This window comes from Triturus cristatus, chromosome 5_2 (assembly GCF_964204655.1).
Source record: "Triturus cristatus chromosome 5_2, aTriCri1.1, whole genome shotgun sequence".
In the NCBI taxonomy this organism is placed as follows: domain Eukaryota; kingdom Metazoa; phylum Chordata; class Amphibia; order Caudata; family Salamandridae; genus Triturus; species Triturus cristatus.
Window position 1 is genome coordinate 231,323,720 of NC_140588.1, and position 20,330 is coordinate 231,344,049.

The 20,330-nt window shown below is 39.6% G+C and overlaps 1 protein-coding gene across 1 annotated transcript in view; it reads left to right on the forward strand.

Moving 5' to 3' along the window:
• CARMIL1 (capping protein regulator and myosin 1 linker 1) overlaps positions 1-20,330 on the forward strand; it is a 995,540-nt gene that overhangs the window by 756,531 nt on the left and 218,679 nt on the right. Inside the window, exon 24 of the mRNA XM_085607022.1 lies at positions 8,897-8,995. Coding sequence (XP_085463148.1) covers positions 8,897-8,995 — 99 coding nt within the window. The remainder of the gene's footprint in view (positions 1-8,896; positions 8,996-20,330) is intronic.

The following is a 20,330-nucleotide window of genomic DNA, read 5'->3' on the forward strand; positions in this document are numbered from 1 at the left end:
GTGTTGACTGTCCTCAGAATGTTGGTCACAGCGTCTTGTTGGAGGGCATTCTGACTGTGCATACTCTGTCATTTAGTGTCTTTTTTTCTCACTCACTCAGTGTCTTATTCGCTTCCACTGATCATCAAAAGCAAACCGTGTTTTTTAAATTATTTTAACCTGTAAATTTTTTGTTTTGTTTCTACTATTTATTTTTTGTTTTACCTACTTGGGTAAAACAAAACAAAAATGCTCCACGAAAAATGGAAACAAAAATAGTTTAAAAAGACAAATAAATTATATTTTGCACATCGAGTGATGGAGGAGCACTTGTTTTTTTGTTAACCTCCCACTTTACAAGAGATGACTGCCGCAAATCAAGCAACGTAATCTCACAGTTTGGAAGCATGAACAATTTCTTCTTCCTCCTCATGCAAGATGTGTTTAAGGAATCTCTCTCAAGCAGGAATGCCATATGGAATAGCCTCAAATGTGGTGCTAGCCTCTTCAGCGTCCCTCTTACTCTTCATTTTCTTAGTAATTAACTGCTTTTCAGTTTTACATCTAGATGCTTGTGCATCCAGTGGTTCCAAAACTGTAGTTCTTAACTACCCCATCTCAGTTCTTGCAACTCAAAGTGCATGTCAGGCATTTGGATGACAATTTCTTTTCACCCAGTGCAAAGGTGAAAATATTCTAGACAACGTGCAGAAGAAGCCTTCTGAAAAAAAGTATAACAACGTTTTACATCAAAATAATTAGAGTCTCCTTTGCTGCATGGCTCGCCTATGGCATGGAGAGCAATGAACTGAGCAAGAAGAAAATTGATAACTATTTGAATGTGGATCAGTACATTCTCAGGAACAAATCAGATCTGTTCTGTTGAACATTAGAATTTGTTAGTCCTCCATAGAATTTGGAAAATAGTAATAAATGGGACCATTACAGCCTGGTTTTGCGATACAGCTTCAAATGACTGAGAATCCCGCAAAGATTTAAGATTCTAAAATTTCACGTGCAACACTACATCGGAGAATTTCTAGTTGTACATGTAGGATCCCTCCTTTCAAACATCATATTGCTATTTGTTTTATATGAAACACAACATTTAAAAAAATCACAGGGTTTGCCGTACTCGTTTTTGGATTCATGGTACTTGGAGTGGAAGTCCTGCCTCAGTGATCATGCGAGAATTGCAAATTCTAAAGCCGTAATGCAAACCCTAAATAATGAATAGGCCTACTTTAAAACAATATCCCAGAATTTGTCTTCACATCAAACTCATAGTTCCTAAGAATAACGAGGTTCCGGTTCTTCAATACTTGGAACGCAAGCCATGAATACTTAAACACCCAAAAAACTAAAGTAATCATATGATGGTTTGTAAACAAGAAACCTTTGACAGTTCATAAATTCAGCAAACTAGTTCTTTATCCTTCAACTGCCTCCATTTTCAAATGTTTTTCCACACAGCAGATCTGCTACTAGAATACAGCTCTCTCCAGGTTGACACATTGTCTCGGAGGCAATGTAGCCACAGCAATAACGTCACTGCTTAACAACTGGCTGTAGAGCATGAGGCCTATGATGTTGAAAACTTTCCAAATACCTCCAAAGCTGCTGACTGGGCACCTTGGAAGTCTTTCTCATGGCAGTGTTGCACCATGCAATAGGCGAAAAATATGCAAGAAAGGTGTCCTGTATCCTGGAGGATCGAGTTTCACAAAGAGGAAACCCTGGAATATATTCATTTGGAACTACAGGGATGATAAAACCCAGCAGCGGCCCATGCAGCTAAGAGCGGTGGGGTCAGGTGGGGGGAGGAGGGGGATTTCGACAGGCGTCGAGGAGGGAAAATTATTTATTTAATTTAATTCCCTCAACCCCGCCCCACCGCTCTTACAGGCACGGGCCGCTCCTGATAAATCCTCTCCACACAATGCTTCCCTCCTCATTTTTCAGTGCTGAGGTTCCAAGAAGAGGAGCTATAGAAAAGCACATGGCTCTTGAAATTGCTGCAAGCAATAAAGCAAAGTCTGAACCTAGACTCATGTTGTGTGCACTACATTGCATGAAGTGTAAAAGAGAAATTCTGCTCTAGAGAGCAAAATTGGTGCATCATCTCTTCATTACTCAATAATCATATAAAAAAAACACACTGCAAGAGGATAAAAACAAAACCTAAAATAAAAAATCTTCCTAAAGGCCCGTATGTCTAGTGACAACACGAGACTCCTCTGCTACATTCTAGATCACACCGCTAAACTGGTAGAGCCAGCTGTGGCTATCACCCTAGATGCCGAGAAGGCGTTCGACAGAGTCTCATGGGCCTTCCTGGAAAAATGCAGGCAGTCATTCAACCTAGGGGAGGAGTACATACGGAAGGTGCTGGCGCTGTACGGGAATCCGAGAGCACGCATTGTCATTAATGGATCACTCTCCGAACCACTCACATTACAACGAGGCACTAGAGAGGGCTGCCCACTGTCCCCCTCACTATTCCTGCTAGCTTTGGAGCCCCTGATTAGAGACATCAAGGCTAACATGGAAATAAAGGGGATACAAATTAGTGACGTGGAAATAAAACTAGCCGCCTACGCAGACGACATTCTTATTGTGACAGAGCAACCTAAGACCTTGATTGAGACCCTGATAGGAACCATAGAGATTTACTCAGGACATTCAGGATATAAACTCAACAGGGACAACTCAGAATTTAAACCCCTCAACATAAACACTACTAGGGATACCCTAGGTGGATCAGGCCTGGCCTGGCAAACAGGTTTCATCAAATACCTAGGGGTCTACTTTGGTAAGGACCTCATGTCCACATTAGACCAAAATGAGAAACTGCTGTAGGAAAAATAAAGAAACTCTTGGAGACCTGGTCCCCCAAATGTATAACCTGGTGGGGCAGAATAGAAACGATCAAGATGATGATCACCCCAATGATCAACTGCATACTGAGCATGTTACCACTTCTACTTACGGACGACTTCCACCGCAAAGTGGATAACCTGATTAGTAAATTCCTATGGCGGGGAAAAAAGGCATGGACAAGTATTAAAAAACTTAGACAAGATAAAAAACTGATAGGACTAAACCTAGCAGACTATAGAACCTTCCAATCCGCTTTCCTGGCAAAACAAGGGGCATACTGGATGTCACACCCTCAAGAGTACACGCCGGTATGGCTACTATTTAAGCGGGCCATACTAAACAACCTCAACCCGATGATACTTCTAGCAGCTGATAAACACACACACGCATCCAGCACAATCTTCAAAAACACAAAAATTGCCCTACTCAAGATAGACAAAAAAATGGAGAACAATGTAAAGCACTCGAAATAGGAGTCTCTCTGGGCCAACAGTAAGATCAAATACAAAGGGAGATGCCTGTTCCTGGACACATGGCTGGAGAAAGGCATCTCCTTCCCAGGCCAAATAGAGGAGGAGGCCATCACCATCACGTTTGCCACACTAAAAGATAGACATAAGCTGCCAGGCAATGAGTTCTACAATTTCCTAAAAATCAAAACAGCCCTAACAAAAGGCAAACTATCACCATCCAACCCGTCAATTAAGCAGTATATGGCGAAAATCAACAGAATAGGTCAACAAGTATCGCACCTCTTCAATCTACTACACCCAAATTCGACCAAACTTAACGATAAGTCAACTAACTACTGGGTAAAACAAGGTAATAACGCACTAAACGAGCAAGAGCTAGCTCTGCTTTGGGCCTCCCCCTAATGCAATAACATCTCCCCAGTATTATCCCAAACAAAATTTTGGCTACTCCACAAGACATACTGGACCCCTGCTCGGTTAGCCTCACTAGGCCTCAGAGAAAACGACCTATGCTGGAACTGCGGCAACGAAAAGGGGGATCTAGCACATCTTATCTTCTTCTGCCCAAAACTCAAAACGTTCTGGGGAAAAATCTTTGATTTTATAAAAAAGGCACTGGGATGTACTCTAAACCCAGAATTCTCTTCCCTCACCACCACATTTTTGACTACAGGACTTGCCTCACAGTATGACAGGGACCTGCTAGACCTCCTGCTGACCGCGGCAGTGAAAATGGTCCTGTCCAACTGAATGTATGACGTTACTTAGCAGACCATAACTACGCATGACTTTAGTGCGATGTTTTTACATTGCAAAAACCATTACTTCGCAATTTTATAGTTCGCATGCTTTTACTACGCAAATACATTGACAATAAAAAAACTATGCTCTTTCTCCGCTTTTTTTTACTACGCATACCACTTATTTTCCTTTTGCTCACATTTTAACTGTAAGAGCCATCCTGCAACCAAAATAACAAAATCACCAAGATAGGGAAAAATATGTAACGGAGAAAGAGAAAATAAAAACAAGCATACATCGTACAATGATTAAATAAACCGATAACAATATAGATGAAAAACGAGTGGCAAGATATTTTTAAAGCAAACATGATGTGAGAGATAAACTGCTGAGATAAAAAAAAACTTTAAATGAATTTCATCACATTCATACTAAAACTAGGCACCTTTGTTGTGATGAATCTTTCACCTCTATTGAAACTCTTTATTTTCTCAAGTTGACACTGAATAGAGTCACATTACTAACACTTTTAAGGCACAAAACGTCACATTTACAGCACTTTTTACCCTCCTCTTCCCCCCTGACACTACTCTACTCTACACACACATATTAAGGCACAAAACATCACATTTACAGCACTTTTTACCCTCCTCATCCCAACCTGACACTACACTACACTACACACACACACACAACACAAACACCACAGCACTACACCACAGCACTACCCTAAACCCTAAATTACCACCCCCTGCACGACCCTTCCCCTTCCGCCAGTCCTGTCCCTACATTCTTACACTACCCTTCACTTACCCGACACTACCCTAAACACAAATACACTACTCTACACTACACAACACAACCCTAAAACCTAGAAGTCTACCCCCTTCAGCACCGTAAAAACCACACTGCCCCACTTACCTGTCTCCCCTCGTGGTCCCTCTCTTCACCTTCGAGCCTGCTTCCTCTCTTCGTATGCTTTCTGTCATCAGATTCACGTTATACGGAAGCGCCTCAAAATAAACACAACGAAGTAGATAGCCTGCGAATAAACCTATTTGCGAAGTAACGGTAGCATGCGTACTAAAAGCATGCTAAGTAAAAAATGCGCAGAAATGGTAATGCGCAGTTCCAGCTGCGGAGTAAGGGTAGAATACCTGTCCAACTGGAAGGATACCGCTAAGACATCATACAGAGGCTGGTTTAACTGGGTGACGTACCTCAGAGGCTCAGACAGCATAGCCCTGCAAAACTCACCCTGGAAACCAGACACTAGGGGGATGTGGAAGCCACTCGACACATTTCTGGACACCTATGAACCCCCGTGAGGCCACTTGGAGGGTGTCGGATTGGCACACAAGGCTACAAACCCAGAATAGGCTCATTGCTATAGAACACTTCTTGTATTCTATCTCCACCCTTTCCTTTCTATCCTCTCTCTTTCTTTCATTCGGTCCTTAACTTCCTAGCAAATCAATGTAAGGGGGCACAGCTAAACACGTATACCAAATACCTGTAACTATAAACCAACCACGTTTTGGCGGGTACCCCGTAACGGTAATGCTAATGTACTTCTTTATAAAAAACTAATAAAACACTTTGAAATAAAAAAAAAAAAAGCATTGGCATAGCCAATAGGTCTCGCCTTTGGGACCTTATAAGTGTTTAGCCATGCAACAGTTGCAATAACTAAATACTTATAAGGTCCATTGGCTTTGCCAAGCGGCCGTGTGGCCATGAAAGTGAAAGTGATCATGATTGTGATCACGATCAAACATCAAAGCGGCCGTGGCCGCGAAAGTGAAAGTAATCGAGGTAAAGCGCGACACGCGCGCCCGCGCACATGCACTGTACCTCTAGGCTGGCCTGGTAGCACTTTTTGGAACCCTCTCAATAAGTCTCGCCAGACCAGCGCATGCGCTGGGTCAGGCGAGACCTAAAAAAGATCAGATTAACAAAATATCAACATGAATTTTAAAGCCTCCCAAAAAGGTAGTCTACTATAATATGACTTATTTGAGAAATCGGAACCAAAAAGGTTTAATGTATAAACCAAAAAAGGGAAAAAATGAACAACAAAAAAAGAAAAATGAACAACAAACAAATCCATACCTGCAATTGCCTTCCTGTAGCAGTAAGGATGCACAATCCGACATCGGCCAGAACCTGTGGCTGTCCCCTATTGTGCGCGGCCAAAGACTATATACTGCTGGTGTTGATCACCCTCAAAGGGTTGTGCGTGGGGCCGATCCATGGGCAAGGCCCTGTGGCCACCCTTCTTTCCACATGGCCTTCAGCCACGCGGCCTTCAGCCACGCGGCCTTCAGCCATGCACAGCAGGGTATGGTGGACTGTGGCCAGCCACACCCATCGGCCAATCCTTGCTGCTCACTGCTAAGGCTTGCAGTTAATCCTCACAACGCACTGCCAAAGGCCATACATTACAAGGATAAGACCAAGATAAAGGAAAGGTAGGCACAATTAACAGTTGGATGTGGTATATGATAAAAGAAAAACAGAAATTCACTGAAACTAAAAAAGATTAAAGTGAAGTTATGGTTAGGTTTCGTTATCATTCCTTTAAAAAAAAAAACTCCGTTTATTCACTGAAAAACACATTTAAGTGCTGTCATGATTCTAAAATAAAACCTAAAAACACCGAAGTGTGCTAGTTATGGTTACATAAACTAACCGTAACTCATGACCTGGTCAAGCGAACAATAGTGATAGCATATTAGACTCTGCATATCTACATATGTACTACAAATAACTACACTAGCAGGGTATTCTTTAATTTTTTCATTTGTGAGATAATTTATGATTATGTTGGCACATAAGCATTTAATGTGTTACCTAAGAATCATTGACTTCATTTTAGCACAATAATAGTAGAGGAGGAAGTGATATCATTAGAACTTGGACCTCTCAGTGTTAGCGGAAGTACAAACGTCACCTATATCTCACCCCAGTGATTGGTTATTTTTCTATTTCTTTAAGCAACCTCTCTTGAAAACGTGAGACTGCATTCACCAGTGTTTGCTAAAAAAAAGAAAACATAGGCTAATTAACGGTCTACTTGTATGAGATCAGGAATAGTTAGGGACGCTATTATCAAAGGGCTTATTTTCCCACTTGGAAGAAAAAGGGCTAAAATTGTACTCTTGGCACTGCATGAATAAAGGCTGGTTGTTTTTGTCCTGAATGCAGTCTTGAAGGGCAGCTGTGACTAAACAATTTATTCCAGGTGGATTCTGTCATGCATGTCTTCGTGCTGTGAAACCACTTCGAAAGCAGCGTACATGGCTCCTCCCTGCCTTGTTATAATGACTTTAGTCAGATTGGTACATTGACAAGGCAAAGACTGCAGGCAATAACATAGTGATTGCTGTGCCAGTCATCTTCCTAATAAAAAAGGTCCTTGAGTAGAAATGGTTTTATTGCACTTCTGAAATATGTTAGGTCTACGTCTATGATTTCCTGTTACTAATATGATTGTTTTCATTGTTACATCATTTGTATTCAGATGGTGATTTTCAGTAATTGGTGGGAGAGTCCTACTGTATGTTGCCTGAGGCCGAGCACACTGGGGCAGATGTTTGAGCATCCCAAGTGTTGGAAGAACCTAGGCACTACTCTATCAATGGCAGTGGTCACTGATGATGAAGGCCTAAGGCCTAGAATCACAGAAGGTCCACTTAGCAGGTTGCAGCTGTTGCTCTGCAGTGTGTAGGCAACCGTCTGAGCGACCTATGCTGGTGCGCTGTGTTTAAGCAGTAACGTAGTCATGCCTCCCTCAGCGGCCATAGCGTTTTGTCCAGGATTCCTTGCAGACGACCCACACAGAGCTTGGAGACGACACACAAAGGCCTGGTCTGCACCCTCTTAATGGTGTGGTTCCCAGCCTCACTCCTGCTCATTGATTTCGGAAAGTCAGGGTCAGGAGAAGGTATTGAGGGGAACTCTGGGAACCATTGTAATATGGCTATGCGTTTGATACTGTGATAGGTGGCTGTGAATATGTATTATTAAAGTTGCATGTGCCTTTGTTTCTTATGTTAAGTGCGCAAATTAAATGTGAAAGGCCATTACAAATGTTTGCAAATAACTGCAAAGTTATGACGTTGCAGGTGTTCACCATCATCTCACCAATCTTCTCTATTCCCTTGGACTTACCAAATTTGTAGTGTACATCTGGACTTTTTTGTATCAGCTCTAATAAGGAGCATGACAATTTCTCTTCTCAGTGTGGTATGTTAAATGGTGCAGGCAGACACAAGTTACTTATTAGCATCCTTGGGTCTCTTAAATATTTAGTCCGTTCGCAAATTATCAGCCCCTTCTCATCAAACTGACTTGACTACAGTCGTTTTGCATAAAGTGTATGGTACCCCTACTGGCTCATGAATAGCTAAAGCGACGTGATGAATTGTTCTTTAAGAGATCATATTTTTTTCGGTCTGACCTTAATTAAATATGCCAGCTTGGGCTTTCGGATCAATGCTTTTGTAGAAAGGCTGGAGACTATTTGCCTTTGTAGTTCATCAGACCTAGAAATCCACTCTAGAAAGGAAATCAATGAGGAATCACTAAGTGCTGCTTTTGGCCCAGACAATCGATGCAAGCTTCATTGGCACACATCAAGCTCTGAGACCCGTGTAATAAACCTAAATTAATTCAGATGGGATTAATACAGAGCAATGATTTTCCTTCATCCCCTGCTTTATTAAATGTTGGAATGAAAAGAACATTGTTTGAGACTTGTAAGCAGACATTCAAGCTGAGAATTTTAGAGTATTTTTTTAATTTTTCAATTTTTGTTTCAGATAGAAAACTATTTGCTTCGCAACCATGAGACCAGAAAATACCTGCAGGAGCAAGCGTATCGTTTGCAGCAGGGCATTGTCACCAGTACCACTCAGCAGGTGAGAGTGTAATATCTTGGGCGGAGGAGATGTCGTCTGATGGCTAAACTACTTTTCTAACCACCCGAGGGTCTGGCTTGGTCTTCATCCCATCTTTAGAACTTAGCCTTTGTGGGATTGTGGGATAAAACTCCTAGTTTTTCGGTGCCTGAAATTGGAAATATGTGCATTGTAAAATGTGATGTAATGTAAAAAATATCTTTGAATATGTGTAACAATAATGACATTTTGTGCACTGGTATTCTTTTCAGCACAAATTGCTTTCTTTGCTAATGTATGTAATCATCATGTCAGAGCTGGTCCGGTGTGCCGCATCTTACTAAGTACTACATTTGCTACAAGTGCTTCTTTTACAAATAACTACAATTTAGAAAACTCCTTATTTAGATTAATTGTTTTGGTTAATAATGGGGCGAGTTAGAGTTCAATACAAACACACCGTATTTAAAGGGAGAGAATGTGGCCCAACGGCTTGAGCGGTCAACCTCGAAGCTGGGGAACCTCGTTTAAATCTTGGCAATGACGCGCAGCATCCTGTGATTCTGGGCAAATCACTTAGTCTCCCCGTGCCCAACAAAATTGAATGTGTCCATCTGTAACAAAGCTAGCGCTCTCATACCTGATATCTTCTAGTCAAGTTTGCTCTATACAACCCCCCCCCCCCAAAAAGAAAGGTGGGGTAACTTTTGGGTTTCAGACCGTGAAGCATTAGCTGCTCTGCTATTAGAATCCTTGACCCTCTTGCCCGTTACCCAAATGATTGTTGAGTTCCAGTGGAGGTAGCCCTGCTCAATTTGGGCTTGGCCAGCAAGACTCATTTTCCTTGACTGAGTCCACCTTGCAAGGCATACATACCCTGACATGGAAAATTAACAATGGCCGCGATGCACAGACATAAAACTCAGTGCCACACACAGACTCGCTCCTAAATATGGCGGGTGGCCCCCAAGTAAAATATCGTTTTTTTAATGTACAAGTATAAAGTCTTAATAATTAATTTGGTATGTGCAAGACAATCAATTTTTCGTCCAAACGCGACTAGGCGGCACGCGTTCATCCTCCTTTTAGCGGCGTTGCTTTCAGCCTCCATTCCCGTAACGTAATGCACTGCATAAAACGCGGCATCTTAATTAAAATCGGTTAGGCTCGGTTAAAAGTCAATATTTTTTTTAACAAATACTCTCTCTAGTCGAGTGTTCCCGTCTGTCGCTTAAGCAAAGAGGTTAGCGGACTGCGTATACTAGTCGTTCGTGATACCTATAGGTACGTAGTAAACGGACTGATCTTAATAGACGGTCGAGTTTCAATACCATAGTTAAATGGACCATGTAGCAGGGTACGCCGCAATCTGCTCCTGTATTTGTAGGTACACAGGCTTGCAAGCTTGAACGTAAGGATGCACGGCTGAGTGAAGCACATACGTTACATGACCCACATTTCATATCTTGCACGCCACAGGCTGTAGCGGTTCACCTGTTGCATTACTGCCCCATGCTGTATTTCATAGGCAAGGTTAAGTCTGGTTTAAGAGATGTATCCCATTATGGATTCAGCGGACAAGATACCAGCTCGACGGGATTGGACACCACTAACCCGGTAGGATATCAAGGACGTTTTCTGATTTATTAAGTAAACCGTTGTAAGGAACTTATTTATATAGAGAAGAAGAGAAGGATGTGGTCCGTCGGCTAAACTGCCGACTTTGGTGCCGGAAACCAGAGTTCGAGCCTCGAGGTCGCGTCACATCCTGTGATTCTGGGCAAATCACTTAATCTCCCCATGCCTGAATGTGTAGTGTAAATACGGTGCTCATGTAAAGCGCTCCAATACCTTCGGGTCGAGTTCGTGCTATATAAATATGCAAAAAAAAAAAAAAAAGTAATCCCCACATCCTCGCTCGTACACGTCGTTCTGGTAGAACGCAAGTGCCAGGAGGTGAGCTGCTCTCTTGTATCGCTCTGCCTGCCCCCACCCTCTGTGTACTGAGTCAGTGCCAGCATCCTGGGCAACAGAACAAGCTGTACCGTCCCACGCCACCACAAAAGGCTCTCACAGCAGCGCACCTGGGAGTGGCATGTGGTGGCACTGGTACGTGGGCGATGTCCTAGCTTTGTTCGCCCACTGCCGTTATATCCAGGCAGACAATTTCGCACTTAGAAGACAGCGACAGCACTACTTGTGAAGGGAGCGGGCATCAATCACCTTTATCGTGCCAAACTAGCCGCACACAGCTTTGGATGGCTTGGCATACACCTTTTTTTTAATCAATAATTAACCCTCGCAGGACCTAGTCCCCACTCGACACAATCCAGTATAAGATCGTCTGTATGCCCCATAAACCCCGCCTAGTCAGATAAAAGTTGTTCCCCTTCTCTACCCTTGTGGGTGTAAGCCTGTACAGTTAATGATGACCTAAAACGTCCCTCCATCCTGTCACAAGCACTGAAAACAAGAGGTATAGGGATATTTATAAATAAACAGTCGCTGAACATCTGTGAAAAAGTTACATGGCCGCACGCACGCGGGTTAAACAAGCGCTCGCCATGACGTATTTGCTCGACTTTTTCTGCCATCCCACTTTGACGGCCTCGCCTGCTAAAATGTTTCTTGTCTTTATGGGGCTATGTGTTTAAACACATGGCCCCATAAAGATAAGAAACCTTTTGCGACGCAAGGAAGGCAGACGAGCCCGTCCAAATGGGACGGCTCAGAAAGCCGAGCAAAAACATCACAAACACCTCTTTTCCAATGGCTTAGCATAAACGGTGATGCCGGCCAAAGGAAAAGAGGGGCGGGGCTTAATGCCCCTTTCAGAAAATAACCAATGTCATTAAATCTCGCCAGCGAGACTGCACTTGTGCGCAGCCTACGCTTGCGAGACCTAATAAATTACATGGTAAAGTGCTGCTAGCAGGATTAAGAGAAAGTAAAGCAAATCACTTGAGCCATTTACAAAACGCATTAAAAAGTTCTCAAACTAACTGGTTAACTGTGATAGAAGTACAAAATTAATTGTAACCAGTCATACGAAATAAAAGCCCTCGAACTGCTCCCTGCACACCTCTCAGATTTTGCTTAAATTAAATCATTAATGAATCAATTTGCTGCAAACAAATACCAACAAACCAACTACTTTTTTGCAGAGATGCAATTAAGGATGTTAACAATAATAAAGTGCAGAATTTGCTTTAAACGAGGAGGCTTTTGGAGTCACTTATTTCAGTTTCTGATACACCTCTCTAAATGGGTGCCTGACTAGTACATCCCCCTGGTGGTCAGTTTTACAAATTCAAGCTTTAGCAGTGGGCCCACCCTGAGCTGCCTTTCTACAATGCCTGTGGCATTTAGCAGCTGTTGTTTCAATTGTTAGCACACCACTCAAATTAGGAGCATTGCTAGTTCTGCGTACCAGTTTTGCGGGATCAAATTTTGTCAGAAGAAGCAATCCTATGCCTCCTTTCTCAAAACGCCCATAAAGTTCACGTACACCACTGAAAGGCGTGAATGCGTTACCTGATGGTACACCATCACTGCTTGCCTGCAGGTGTGGCCAGTCTTAAAAAGGTACACCTCTCCTTTAGTAACATTAGGCATATGCAGACTATATGAACAATAGTCTCCTAGTGGATTTTGCACATATGCAAGAGTTGAAAAGAGTATTAGGCAGTTAACTGTTGCAATCTGGTCCAGAGACTCCTTGCATTAAGTGCTTAATCCATGCACAGTCTCAGGCTCTTCCAACTAGCTTTGGAAGTGGAATGTCATTGCACTACAAGAAATGGAACAAGGACTTCAACACAATGTTCCCCATGTTCAATCTGACAAGGGACAACTTTTCCTTCCAACCACGGTTCTGTTCTTCTTATGAGTGATCTCACCGCACAGTGGCCTCATGGGGGAGAGTTCTTGGCTGGACACTCAACACAAACGTGTCCTTCAGCATTAGTAACTCTACCCTGACCATGTATCTGTTCCTAATATAACTAGGTAAAAAAAGTAAACCTTTCATTCCATCATATGATCAACTGTGTAAGCAAAAAGTAGACTTGATTCCATCACTGGCAAACTAACACCCTCCTTCCAATAACTCTCACCCAAGTTACATAAACCAGCACACTCAATGACTGATGTCTGCTTCTTCAAATAAGTCCCCTCATAATCTCTTGAATTAGAAGATATCTACAGCAAAGCCTTTACTTTCACTGCCCCAGATACCTGAATAAAAATAAAGACATATGTGGTGGTCATGAGAAAATGTTTTACATTGAGGTACCTCAAAAAGAAGCGCAAGGCTGAGGTTCTCTCAGAATTTGTATATTAACATTGTTGCAATTTGAACTACATGTGTAGCATCATAAAGTACATTTGAGACACACGTCTAATAGATATATCTATTCAACCTAAAATGCTTGCCCCATCGCAAATCCAGCGACCCCCCCGAGACTTTAGTTTCCTATTAATTGTTTAATTTGTAAAAAATATATATATAATAATAATAATTACAGGATGCCGAAAACGACACTGTTGGTAAGCAGTGACTCCGAAAATGTGGGGCCTGACAAATAATAAGGATGCCTACCTACCACCACCCTTCACTTTTATCTCTTTATCCCTTCGCATTTTTTTTATTATCCATGTTTTCACTCTTTCTTATCTTTTTCGTCTTTCTTCCTTCTTCTTTTTATGCCTTTCTATCTCTCCCTCTGTGTCAAAGTCTGATTATGATAAATTGGTCCTAGTCCCCAAACATGAGGGGGGGCTATTCTCAAAGGTGAATTTCCACATGCAAATTTACTCTTACATTGTGCAGTAACTTTGCTACTTTTGGCTATTCTCCATTTCTAAGTATATAATTACTACAACGTGCATACTTGCATGTCTCCACCTCATGAATTAAGGAGATAGAGACTTATTTTTGAGTAGAAAAATTATTATTAGTAACTTTTCACGTGGAGGTGGCGGTCTCCGCCATCGGGCAAATATCTCCCTATTGTAAAGTATATGTAACTTCTGGAAAGTTTAATAATAGTAAATACATTTGTCGAATTGTTTTCATGTTGCATAGTGATTACATTTTAAATATTAATTTTAAGTGTGGAATAAAATAAAAAATGCTACATCAGTGTTAACTTAATTCTGAATTAAATGTTTAATTTAAATTAATAAAATTACATTAAAATTATTTCTTTAAGATAGATGAAAAATACACAGTTATTCTGAACTGTTTATATTTAATATGTAGTAGAAGTTACTTAAAATGATGTATACAAATAATTGAAATTAATTTAAATAAATATAATTATTATTTTTAAATTACATTTATTTTTAAATTTAAAAAAGTGAATAAACTATTTTGTAATAAAATGGTCTTCATTTTTATTATATTTTTTAAACATTAAATTAAATGTATACATATTTTTTTAAAGTGGAAATAGATACATTCGGATCTATCAGTAAAGGGCAAATTATGGGCTGCGCTCGGGCAGGTGATCGCAAAGCGTAATATAGCACGCATGTGGGGAGCGTGCACTCCCCCATCGCTTAGTGAGTGGAAAAAAGATATGGACTGGTGTATGCTGCAGGAGAAAACAGTCTATGTGGCCCGGGGGTGTCCTTAGAAATGGGTGGCAGTTTGGTCAAAATGGAATGAGTACCGTGGACACTTATGTGAGACCCCCGTGATCCCCTCCCTTGACGAACCACTAACGCAGTAAGGACCCTTGTACTGTCAGCAAAATGTGTGCTAAGCCATCTTAAGTACAAGGTGTGTATACGAATCTGTGATTGCCGCAATGTACGAAAATGTGACTATGTATGCGTAATGACTAACAAGTTGCAAATAAAAAGAATTTAAAAAAAAAAAAAAAGAAATAGATACATTATTAAAATATATCTATAATAGATATATTTTTTTAACATTATTTCCCATGGGGTTCTCTTTTCCATATTTCCATTATTTTATGTGGCAGCATGTTGAGTACCAGTAGTTGACTGTGTGTGGTGCTGGACTTACTCCAGGTCTGAGCTGGAGTATATTTCGACAGACAAGGACGAGAGAAAATTAATTATTTATTTAATTTCCCCTCTGCGTCATCTGTCGAAATCCCACCCCACCCGGCCCCACCGCTCTTACATGCATGGGCTGCATCTGTCACAGTCCTTGACTTTTCATTGGAAAATTGATTTACTGTAATGTAATATTACACCTGTATCACCTGTGTGATGTAATATTAAGTGGGGGGAAAATGTCTGCTGCTAGGGGCTTTGTGTTGCCCTTGAGGAATGACATGCAAACTAAGTAAATGGCCACAAATGTGTGTGGTTTTAGATATTTACAAAAAAAAACACACAAAGCTCATTCTCTCCCTAGACAAAATTAGATACTCACAGGCAAGAATACATTTAATTAGTGTCCAAGATGGAAACAGGGAGAAGGTGTTTATAAAGAGGGAAACATATATTTTTCCTCATGGAGGAACAACATTAGCTTGTGTAAACGCAAACCTGCTAATCTTTACACATGCTTAGATGTAGACTATGTACAGGTTCTCATGAGAATATTCTTATAAAGCTACAACTGCACCATTTTCACACTGGTACTTTTGTAACTCGCTTAAAAATTCTCACTCATTTGTAAATCACCTCCTGACGCAGATGTAAATATACAAATGTTTTGAGAATAGAAACAAATGCATCAATGAAGTGCGATGCTGAGGAATAATGAATGACAATCAGCATTACTAACTGAAAAGTGAGAAAGAATGAACTTTGTAAACTATCAATGAATTAATGTACCAACAAAGGAAACATCTGAAACACTCATTGTATCAGTTAAAAAGAAGTTAAAAATAGAAGGAATATTGCAAGGAACAGAAAAATGCTAAATATCAGTTTTTTTGTTTATCAGGTAATAAGCATGAAAATATAAATAATTCCATTGATTATGTTTGAGTTCACCATGCTATGTCTCTCATGGTGTAATTAGACGTTGAATTCTTACATGTTTTTTGTACCATGCCCTTAAGAAAAACTGATTGTGAACAGAAATGTGTGATGTTGTCCATGAAACGTATCTACAATAAACAGACTCAAACAAAAAAATATTAGGTTGAAGTGCTAAAAGGGCATACTTTGTCTTCAGTTTTGGGCTCTATAGTAAGGTTAAGGCCCAGGACTCCAGTGGTAATAAGCGCTAGTTGCTGCGATCTGCGCTAGTGGCTTCCTTGATGCTTCTTGAAAATTTCCCATATATATTATTGCGAGAAAAATGTAACTGTGTTTTGACTACTTAAATGTTTGGCTCAGTGTGTGGTTTGCATGCTGCTTAGTTTTAGTTTTGGGCTATTTTCAATGATTCATAGTGGTTTCAGAAAATTGAAACAAACAAAATCAAAATACCCACCAAAAATTCCTTTAAAGCTTATTTAGAGCTTATTTGGTTTCCTCTTGGGGCTTGCTGCCTTTTTCAAAATAACAAGGGATTAAATGAGTGCCAAGGTTAATCCAAAGAAAATAAAGGCATTGTTCATGTTGCTAGTCATTCAAGAATAGTATTACTGTAAGTGAATTTTCTAAAACGTAGAGAAGATCCCTATTAGGACTTGGAAGCCATTATTTCTTTGGCTTGTGCTAAGTCATCGTTGTTGATAAAATATATAACATGTAAAAGTCCATTATGTAATGGTTACATCTTCTGTCCGTTATTGACATTTGTTGGTTCTAGTCTAGAGCAGCAGCATACATTATTTTGTAATTGCAAGTGTATGATGCTTTCTTTTTATTTTACTTGCAAGCCAATACATCCCGAACCCAAAGTCAAAGAGCCTTATGTGGTAGTTTAATCTGACCAAAAAGTACAACTGTACACAACAACGTTTTCTACAATAGTACCCAGATCAGATATCCTTTTGTTTGACAGTATTTCTTCTAAGAATTTAACAGTATTTTATCAATGACAAGATCTGTTGCATTTGTCAGAAAACATGTCTTAAATTAAAATTTACTTTTAGATTGTCATCTTGCTATGTCTCTCTTTTATGTGAGATTTTTTTCATACTGGGCAGGATTCACAAAACTATTCACCTACGTTACCCTTGGGTGTGTGAAAAGTACCCTCTACATTTTATGTGACTGATCTGTGGATATCCACACCCACACATGGAATTTATGACGGTGAAACAATTTTGTAAGTCGGGGGATGGGTTGAACAATTGGTATACTTATTGCAAGTCAAAGAAGTGGTCAAAAAAAAAATATTAAACACAAAGTGAGAGACAAATATTCCCCAACACCCCCCATATTTTCCAATAAAAAGATTTTGCCTTGTGACCCCAATAAATATAAGCCAATAGATTGTTGAGAAATCTACCAGTTTAAGGTTAGGCAGGTACACCAAAGTATAGGAAGGAATCAACACCTAAAAGGAATTTTGATAACATTCCCAGCGGCAAAAGAAAAGCAGTCTATCACCTTCAGCAGAGAAATGGATGTTATTATTATAGCGGCAGAAAAAGGTAGTACAGTGGTTGCCATGAAAGTAAGTGATTATATTAGGGAAGACAAAAACAACAAATTTGTACTAACACTTACAAAATTTTTAAAACGATCCCATGGAAGACTTGAACAAAGAAATTCAGAATATGTTTGAAAGTGCAGGACGTTAAATCTCACTGATGAAAAAAAACAACACATTTACTTGTTCATCGTAAACCAAAACCTAGGAGATTTCATATACTTCTCAAAAGTAACAAAATGAATAATCCTGGCCATCCCATCATCTCTGCCTATGATACAGACACTGAGAGACTATCTTTATTTTTTGCCCTGCACTTCCAGCCCATTGTCCAGGAACTTCCATAGTTTCTTGAGGATACCACTCACTTCCTTCAGAATATTGAAAAATGCAACCAATCTTACACATTTAATGATGACACTCCTAGCTACATATGTTGTTACATTATTATTCACCAACACACAACATGGGGATGGTCTTATGGCATTAGCTGAAGCTCTAAAAAAACTGTGAAAAAGCCATCAAGCAAAGTGCTTACCAGATTTGCAAGAGTTAGCCGTAAATCCAGCATTTTTTCCATTAATGATAAACACTATCTGCAGATATAAGGGACTTCCATGGGCACTCGGATGGCCCCATCCTATGTGAATATCTTCATGGGCAATCTAGAGGACCATATAATTGTTAATTCTAGCATCAAACCACTGGTATGGTTAAGATACATTGATGACATATTTATAATATGTAAAGCAGCTATGCAGTTATTTTGGGAAAAAAAGGGGCCTTTGCATACAGATAACTTGCCAAGAGCAGGGAAAAATGTCTATACATTTGAAAACATACATGAGCAGAAATAGTTCATAAAGATCTGCGGGCATACACATTTTTTAACCAACATGCAACATTACAATCAGATCAAAGATAAACTCATAACCAGAAAGTGTTTTTTTTTTCTTTTGAGAATATATACTATAATTGTTTTGTATACAAAATTAAAAGAGAGAGATATTAGGTTAAAGAAGTCATGAGAATATATTAAGCATTTGTTTAGAGAGTGTCCTTAACATTAATTAATACATAAATCGATATAAATATAACATTTGATAAAGTCATTTAGTATAACTGAAACATAGAGAGCATTAATTTAAGTCAACAATTATTTTCCTATGTACAGCTGGAGACAAAAAAACATGTATTACACCATCCGTTATTACACCGACAAGTCATCCACATTATGATTTATGTCTGTGATTAACTACCGAATGATTCAACATGGTTTTTTGTCTCCAACTGTACTTAACAAAATAATTGTTGACTGAAAACAATTCTCTCTGTTTGTTATAGTAAATGACTTTATCAAATGTTATATTTATATCGATTTATGTATTAATTAGTTTTAAGGACACTCTCTAAACAGATGTTTAATATATTCTCATGACTTCTTTACCCTAATATCTCTCTCTTTTAATATGGTATACAAACAAATTAAAAAATTAAACTTGATATTCTGTAAAGGAAAAAACTCTTTCTGGTTATGAGTTTACCTTTGATCTAATTCTAACGTTGCATGTTGGTTAGAAAATGTGTGTGCTTGCAGATCAATATGAACTATTCCTTGCTCAAGTATGTTTTCAAATGTAAAGCAGGGATGCAGCACATTGGCCAACTTTACAGTTTGTACCAACAGTATCCATCCTACCTTGAAATTCACCATCAGCCATACTAACCAAAAGCATCATCTTCATTTTCTGAATGTGCTACTCACCATTTATGGACAGAAAATTGTAACTCTGTACCACAAACCTAAAGATGATCATTTGTACAGAAACTGGACTTCACTTCACCTACACCACTCTAAACGCAGACTCATCTGCAGCCAAGCACTCAGAATAAGATGCTTTTGCAGCAATGAGAACACTTGTAAAGAGCATCTACAGGATCTTGCTATATCATTTCAAATGAGAAGCTATCCTTTGCATGTCATACAGCAAGAAATTGACAAGTCTTTGTAGTTACTAGGGAAGCACTACTTTGTGATACCAACAGCAGAAACAAAAGTTATAGAAACTTATTTGTGGTTGGCTATCATTCCTCAGCTACTAACTACAAAAACATAATGTGAAAAATATTTCCCGTATTATACACCTGTGAAAAATTCAAAAAGGTTTTTCCAAAACCGTTATTCCTTGCTTATCTCAGAGCTCCCAATTTATGATCTAACTGTGAAAGCTGAACTCAAGGAAGCTGTAACAAATGCAGCAGTTCACTGTTGTGATTCTAAAAGAAGCATAAAATGTAAATAGCTTTTACAAACATCATCAGTAACAAGTTTTGTTACCAGACGTACCTATGGAATAAGACAGCATCTTACGTGTCGTTCAACATGCATTATTTATGTGATTGAGTGCCAAAACTGTAAAAAAGCAACATGCAGGCCAAACAGTGAATGGCCTTCGTACACAATTCAGGAATCACAAGTTAGCAATTATTAATAAGAAACTTGACCAGACTGTAGTCAATCATATTAACCTTGTGGACCATTTGCTATCAGTTTAAAAAACTTTCCTTGTGGAACATGCCTTAAAGGAAAAACTACTGGACTCCAAACAAAAGTTTTAGATGTACCATTTAAAATAATTGCATTCAGAAAGACTGAACATTACTGACTATACTACCTGATTAAATTGTATTTCAAGAGACCTCAGGAGTTTGATTCCGCATTCCAAATGAAATCATCACTCATGATGTGTTTTGAAAATCCAATACTGTATGCTGTACAGCCCTGAGCAAACAATGTTGTAGTACCTGAGGAAGGCGAAAGCC